Below are 8,162 nucleotides of genomic sequence, written 5' to 3'. Positions count from 1 at the left end.
CTTTTATTTTATTGTTTATCCTTTTACTTCCCTATTTGTATGTTTGTTTATATTAATATCTGATATCTTATTGATTGATATCTTATGATATCTTATTGTTTAATTATATCTTTGTATTGTTATAAGAAAAAAATTAAGGAAAAAGGCAAGAAGAAGAAGAAGAAGAAGAAGAAGAAGAAGAAGAAGAAGAAGAAGAAGAAGAAGAAGAAGAAGAAGAAGAAGAAGAAGAAGAAGAGGTCAAAGGGCGCCCTCTAGTGTTGCTGTGCCGTCGCTTCAGCTCCTCTACTGACGTGAATGTGTCACATTACACCGCTGGTCTGGACATGAGACGGATATACCTCCTCGGGCTCTATATTTAGATGTCTAAGCTGTACAAAACAAATCCTTTCTGTTCCCTCTGAGAGAACTGAAATCATCTCATTAACCAGACTGTTTTGAGGAAGGCCAAAATAAGGATGGCCTCTGTTAAAAAAGACGACAGACTAACGAGGTCTCAGAGCTTTTTGTGCGTCGGTTTCGCCGGATTTTTCAGTAAAACCGTCACGTCACCTTTGGAGGTGGTGAAAATCAAAAGCCAGGTGGGCACTTTTCATTGTAAAAGAGGTTTTTGGCAAAGTTTTCTCCTCATCTACCAGAATGAAGGACTTCGGGGATTTTGGAAGGGAAATCTCGTGTCTTGTCTCCGGTTGTTTCCCTACTCTGCAGTCCACCTGGCAACATATAAAAAGTAAGTATATTTGACTGTCATTTTGTGTCTAGTTCATAACATATCTAGTGGTTGCTTCATGTGAGTTTTACCCAGTGTTTCTGCTGTTATTATTACCGTTAGCCAACTTGACCAGCTGACGTTGATTTAGCAAGTTTGTTTGGCGAACAGTGAGGAAGACATATTATGTTCATCAGCGGAAACAACGATATTCACCTTAACAATTGTTTGAAATGTGAAAATAAAGTAAATGGTTCATTTAAGTAGTGTGTTTACTTTCTATCTTGCAGGTAAACATGTACTTCCTCTTTTACCGTAACGATGAACACCACCTATTTTCAGCCAATCAGAGGGCTTTATTTTCTCTGTCGATATTTAAATTTAATGGGTTGAGCTTCGTCCTGAGTTTTGTCTCACAGGTTCTTCACCTCTACCCCCAACAATCTCCTCACACTAGCGGTAAAAAGATTATTTTATCAGTTACTCAGTTGACTGAAAATTTATCAAAGCCTTTTTGTTATTTTCTTAATCTTTTCATGTTTTTGAAGTGAAAATGCTATAAAAATAAGAGCACAGTCCTGCATTCAAATGTGAAAATATGCTAGTTTTCTGTTTCTTATATGTAGTAAACTGATTATCTTTGGTCAGACAAAACGAGACATTTGAAAACTTATTGTGGTTTATTAGAAACTGTAATGGACATTTCATTATTTTATAGATTAAACAAGAAAAATTATAATGAAAATAATCAGTTGCAACCACAGTCTCAATATTTACAGCTAAAATAGCACTTTTTAAAGAATTATTCTTATGAAAATCGAATGATGATCTATCATCATGTAGTAAAAGTTATTTTTTTCTCCACTGAATGAAATGAAACCGTCTAGCTGGCAAACTGGCTTTGCTCACTACAGCTGGGCTTCCTTCCTCTATAGATGTCCTTAATTAAATAATGCAATTCAATTTGGCCTGTTGGTTGGACAATACAACCAATTTGAATATGATAACATAGGTGGGAAATTATGATAGGCATTTTTTATTATTATTTCATGACATTCTCTGGACAAAAATGGTTGATGACAATTAATTGTTAAAAAAACAATCAACTGATTAATTAATAATGAAAATATTTTTTGCAACCCTAATATAAGTTTATGTCTTATACATAGATATTTATGTTTGACTGCTGGTAGGATTCTACTTGGATTTTGACAGTCCTGTGTTAGAGGAAAACATTCATACTCGTCATGAGAGGAAGTGCTGCCTGCGAGGCTGAACTCAGGGCAGACAACCCCTGCATATTTCTGTTGGGTTACTACAGGACAAAACATACTGCAGTGCCGACAGCGTGGCTGATAAATAAACACACAAGTCAGCGAGTAATCCGTCGTACAGTCATAAATACATTCAGCTGTGTGTAGTCGGACAATCATTAGACACCTTGTCACGTTTCAGGACGGACACGTGTTCATGTTAACACCTCATCCTGACTGTACGTAGTGTTGACTATACACCGTGCTGAATAGTACATAGTGTCCTTTTGCACACACATGACCTGAGTTATTCATTGGCTGTTTGGTGCAGACTTCTTAATATTGATCTTTAAAAATACTTCATAATTATAGCATTAATACATGCATTAAAACTTTAATAAACAATAGATTGAGCTTGGGCTGCCAATAAGGATGATTTTCTTTGCTGTTTTTTGTTTGTTTGTTTGTTTGTTTTTGATGAATACATAGTCTAGAAAAGCAGCATATCCTTATATTTGAGATGCTGGAACCAGCAAATGTCAATGATAAATTATTTTAATGATAAACTATTTTGATAATTGATTATTTATTTGGAGTCCTTCTTTAAGAAAAAAAAAAGTGCAAATCTATGGTTCCAGCTTCTCAAATGTGAATATTTTCTTGTTTCTATGAAAGCAAACAGAATATCTTTGGGTTGTGGACTGTTGGTCGAGATGCCATCTTGGGTGTCAGGAGACAGTGATCACCATTTTTCACCATTTTCTGACACTTTATACACCAAACAACTAATCAATTAATTGACAAATTAAGCGATAATGAAAATATTGGTTAGTTGCAGCCCTACAACAAAGTAAACATAAATTAAAAACAGAATATGTGCACTTAAAGCTTACATCTGTCAAACAATGCCATCAAATTACCAGGACAAATGGGAGATGGGTTTACTGTCTGATCAATGCATTCCCTACAATTAAGTGTTTTTGGTTTTTCCCTCCTCTGTGTGCAGGATAGTCCACCTACACATGGATGAACTGGGCTTCATCTCTCAGTGGAGGGCCATATTCGCTGGTGGACTAGCTGGCGTTGCCGCTGCTCTGGTCACGTATCCTCTGGAGGTGGCAGAGACCAGACTCATCGTTCAGAACTGCAGAGAGCCCACGTATGTCGGCGTTGTTCACACTCTCTCAAAGATCTCCAGGAATGAAGGGCTGCTTGCTCTCTACAGGGGCTTTTCCCTCACTGTCTTAGGTGTGTACGCATATTCCTACAAATGAATTAATGTTAACATATCAAACATTAATGCTGTTAAGAGGAGCTCTGCTTTTCACTTGGAAAAAGTTTTTAATGTGGCCTAATGATGTTGGCACAGACCTAACAGTTAAGTAGTTCTGGTGGGCGAGTGACCAAAATATTAATATCCACCCCTCATTAAGGGCATTTCTGTCATTAATGGTGCATTTTACTGTAACTTGCAGGTGCATTTCCCTTTTCTGTTGGATGCTATGCGGTCTACATGAACTTGGACAAGCTGTGGCAGGAGCCTCCTTCTCGCTTCTCTTCCCTCCAGAACTTCATCAATGGTTGTCTTGCAGCAGGAGTGGCTCAAACCCTCTCCTACCCTTTTGAAACTGTTAAACGGAAGATGCAGGTGAATTACCAGAGAACTTTCCACATGTGGGCTATGATTTATAGGAGAACTGAAACAGACGTGTTTTTTAAAAAAGAGATCAGTTTTATTTCATTTATTTATAAGGACAATGAACAATAATCAACATTTCTGTAAGTATACCAGTGTTAGCCAGATGTTCTTAAACCAATGAAGTGATGGTTGAAAATTACAGACAGAAGACAACAAGATGCCACAAAGACAAATAGCAACAGGAGACGGCAAAACATTAACACAATAATACAATAATACAGCAACAACATCCACAAGAAGAAGAAGAATTAAAGAACACAGAAGACGTCAAAACTTTTAGCCAGGAAGTCAACTACTCGTCATTAGGCTCTCGGTTGAACTTATATATTTTGGTGGTTAGTTGTGTTATTATGGCCTTTTAAAGGGAAATATATAATAGCAAGATTTCAATGTGACTGCATTCAACATCACAGGAATAATGCAGGAGATAGTTTGACAGACCTTTCAATTAAATCAGATAATCATTAAATTTGTCTGTTATGACAAGTGTTTTGTTATTGTTCATAACTGAAATAACTGTAGAAAATAACTAAACAAAACAAGGCTACAGTGCTGGCTGTATTTCCATATTTAGTCCATCAGGGGGCAGTGAGGGTTTATTTAAATTAATGCTGGTCTCACTTGGTCACTCATGTATGGGATCACGGAAAGTTTAATTTGTTAATCAAATAAACCAGAATAGCATTGGTAGTAAGTTTCTTCATGTTATCTTTAAAAATGATTAAACCTATAGACATTTAAAGAGTCAGGACATTTTCCACATGTTAAAATACTCATGGTTGTATGTAAACATGCTTAGTCTGCATGTATCGCCCTTACATCACGTTTCACATATATTCTGTATGTTTGGAAGGACACTTGGGGAACAATGGCGCTGCAGAGGACAGAATACTACATCCGGTTTTATCTAACTATTATTAGCTACCACAAGGTTCAACAGCAGCTGGGAATGTGAATGTGTCCCTGGTCTGCAGAAGCTATAGATAAGTTCTCTAAAGATAGCCAGTTACTGTTGGACACCAGGCAAAGAGACAGCTTTATGTGTCCATTTCATGAAACCATTACATCGCCTTACAATAAACAGAAACACTACATAATTTCTGCTATAGTCTCTGTCATGAAAAGAGCTAAACATTAAACATCAGGCAGAGAATAGATGATGGGGAAGCTAGTGAGTGTGTTTGCAGAAGCTTAAGGTAATGCTTTAGGTGAAGTATTGTTTAACTCACAAGTTAGCTTAATGTTTTATCTCCAAATGAAGCTGTTTGAACAGTCTAAAAGCCTTGTGGATGCATGCTCGCTTTGGGAACCTTGAAACTTCTAAAGATATATTTCCTCTGTCACACGGCTGTCAGGCTGTAGAGTTGTGCAAAGGACACAGTTTGACTATTTCACACAGGAAGCTTTTTAGTACACAATGTGATTAACATAATCATTTATCACTTTTAAAAGCTTCCTCTTTTCTTTTCATCTCCTGTGTGACTGATTTTAAGTTCTTTTTCCACTTTATTCTCAAAAGGACATAATTCTGTTTATTCTAAGTTGGTGTTGTCCCTTCATTTGATTTAATATTATTGTCATTCTTAAAGAAATGTAATATTTTGCAGGTTTGTTCAGGTCACTTGCTGTACAAATGTTAAAAAGTTGCTCAAAGTTGAAAAGAGAAGTTGATTAAATCAGCAATCAACCACACACACACAAACACTGATATACTGCTGTCCTGTCACGCTTCACTTGACTTTTCTACACTTCACTTTATAGACAAGTGGTATCACTTTCAGTCATTCTCACTTTCATTCTTTCCTCAGGCGCAGAGTGCCCGTCTCCCTCATTTTGGTGGAGTTGACGTTCATTTCAATGGAGTGACTGACTGTTTCATACAGGTGGTCAGAAACAAGGGCGTCCTCTCACTGTGGAACGGTCTTACTGCCAACACAATAAAGGTACAGTGTCTGTGGATAATTTGCCATACAGTTTAATTTCTGTTTATTTATGAACTCAGTCACACTTACATTTACACTAACTTATCATTTATATGGCTAAAATAGGTCTACTTTATCTTGCGCTACAGACAAGTAATAGGAACTGAAATAACTGCACTGCACGTGCCCTTAGGAACATGAGTACGCCTGTGAAAGTATTGTAACCCATTGCCTACGCAAAAGGGGCAGTGGGGGGGAGGGGGGGGGGCATGGAAAACAATCTTCAGTGTGTAATTCATAGCAGGAATATCACGAGCAAGGTGAGCAAAGTCTGTCTGTGGAACAGCATGCTCCGCTCTCCGATTTCAGCTGCAAATGTCATGATGGCTGTACGTTGTTTTATAGATGTAAAGCCTTGTCAGGAGAAGCCTTTTACCTCAATCTGAAGTAAAATAAAGCTCATACATTTCACAACATTGTACACACTGTAAACTATGTGCCATGGATCTATGGTGAAGGCTTTTAACCTCATGATTGAGAATGCGGACTACAGTCAAGTCTTTTTTTTTAACCTCTTGTTATCCCTTCACAGATTGTTCCCTACTTTGGCCTTCTCTTCACCTGCTTTGAGATGTGTAAGCAGGTTTGCCTTTACCGCAACGGGTACATCATCTCACCTCTGAGCTACAAACTTGCTCCAGGGGTCGACCAGAGCCTAGGGCCATACGAGCTGCAAGAGGTGAAGCGCTACTTGAAAAACAGGAATTTTGGGTCAGGGGAGTCGTCCTTTGGAAACCGCTGGTGAAACTTCATATGAGAAGATGTCTTGTGAAAAGTATCGGCTGCTGACCACACTTGACCAGCAAACTGAGTCAGGAGTATTTGTTGGACTTAAGAGACTAGTAATATATAACATTGTTTTCCCAGTGTTATATCTTCATTACAGCAGTTAACACATATTTACTGTTTCTCCCGGCAGCAACGGTCTACCTCCTTCAGAACATTGTTATTTTATCTGACAGTATTGTTTGTAAATGGTTTGTTCACTCAACCACAATGTATTTTCATGACTGTCTTTAACTTAATATCATGTGCCTTAAGAGTTACTTACTTATTTTGGGGCTTATTTCAGTTATTGCGGCAAAGACATTACATATTGCCATAGTGTATTCGTTGAAAATGCTCTTTCATGTCATAAATTAAAATGTAAGCATCATGAATGTTTGATATTGTTGTATAATATGCAATTTTGTGTGATAGATTATATTTTTAATGTATAAAAAAGGCAAAATGTTGATTGTGATTGAAGAAATGTGCTTAAAACATTAAAATTTTCTTTTTACTGACACTTTTTATTTGTTAAAGTGTACTTTTGTATGTTATATGGGTTATGCATATATATTAGATGATAATCTAATTTTAAATTAATATAAACCACCTCCTCTAGCCCACTTTCTTAGGTCTAGGTTCAGAGTAGAAAGTGCCTTTTTTCTAGTTTTTGACGTTTAATTCAGAGTTATTGGTCTTGTAGCAACTATACTAGCAACTTATTATCTGCTATTTGTTATTACTTTAATGGATCAGTAATTCATATTTTATGTGTTGTGATAATTTTCAGGATATTTCTAAGAGTTTGTTCTGTCCAGTGGTGGAAGAAGTATTCAGACCCTTTACCTAAGTAAAAGTGCCAATACAGCAATGTAAAAATACTTAATACAAGTAAAAGTCCTGCAGAAAAATCCAAGTATGAGGAGCTAAATGTAGTTAAAATATTGCAGTAAAAGTAGTGATTTGGTCCCTCTGATTGATATATTATCATTAGATAATCAATACTGAAGCATCAGTGTTAGAGCAGCATGTTACTGTTGTAGCTGCTGGAGGAGGAGCTAGTTTCAACTACTTTATATGCAGTTAGCTAGTTTAGTCCAGTGGTTCCCAACCTAGGGGTTGTGTCCCTCCAAAGGGTCACCAGATAAATCTGAGGGGTCGTGAGATGATTAAGGTGAGAGGAAAGAAGAAAAAAAAAACAAAGTTCTCATATACAAATCTGTTTTCAGTTTTTGAACTTTTTCTCTAATCTTTGATTTTTATTTAAATATTGGATCATTTGAACATTTATTGAAATGAAACTATGTGAGAAGTTTAGAGGGAAAAATCACTGTGTTAACAACTCATAAACATCTGAAATGTGACCCCGACTACACACTACTTTTTATAAGAATTCAAAAGCCAAAAAGGTTGGAAACCACTGGTTTCATCTTTAACAATGTGTTGTATTTTTAAAGCTTGTTATATTATCCATGGTGTCAAATCTCCAGCTGAAGAGCTGTAAAATAAATGTAGTGAAATAGAAAGTAAGATATTTCCCTCTGAAATGTAGTGAAGTGGAGGTATAAAGTAGCATAAAATTGAAATACTCAAGTAAAGTGCCTCTAAATTGTACTTAAGTACAGTACTTGAGTAAATGTACTTTGATCCAGTAGCACCGACTAAAGTCAGACAGAACCAGAGATGGAAAGTAACGATCTGCTGACACTTGCTTTGTGTCGAATCAGTCAGCTGATTCAATCATGTCCTCCTCC

The 8,162-nt window shown here is 36.7% G+C and overlaps 1 protein-coding gene across 1 annotated transcript; it reads left to right on the top strand.

Annotated features, from left to right (window-relative positions):
• The first annotated feature begins 241 nt into the window (after positions 1-241).
• Positions 242-6,928, top strand: slc25a43 (solute carrier family 25 member 43). The gene is made up of 5 exons (XM_067599560.1): positions 242-727; positions 2,966-3,207; positions 3,435-3,607; positions 5,467-5,601; positions 6,173-6,928. The coding sequence occupies exons 1-5, from the start codon at positions 456-458 to the stop codon at positions 6,383-6,385; spliced, it is 1,035 nt and encodes a 344-aa protein (XP_067455661.1). The 5' UTR covers positions 242-455; the 3' UTR covers positions 6,386-6,928.
• The last annotated feature ends 1,234 nt before the right edge of the window (positions 6,929-8,162 follow it).

The sequence above is a fragment of the Thunnus thynnus genome, chromosome 9, assembly GCF_963924715.1.
Source record: "Thunnus thynnus chromosome 9, fThuThy2.1, whole genome shotgun sequence".
NCBI lineage: Eukaryota > Metazoa > Chordata > Actinopteri > Scombriformes > Scombridae > Thunnus > Thunnus thynnus.
Note: the sequence above shows the minus strand (reverse complement) of the source record. Positions and strands in the feature narration are given on the sequence as shown.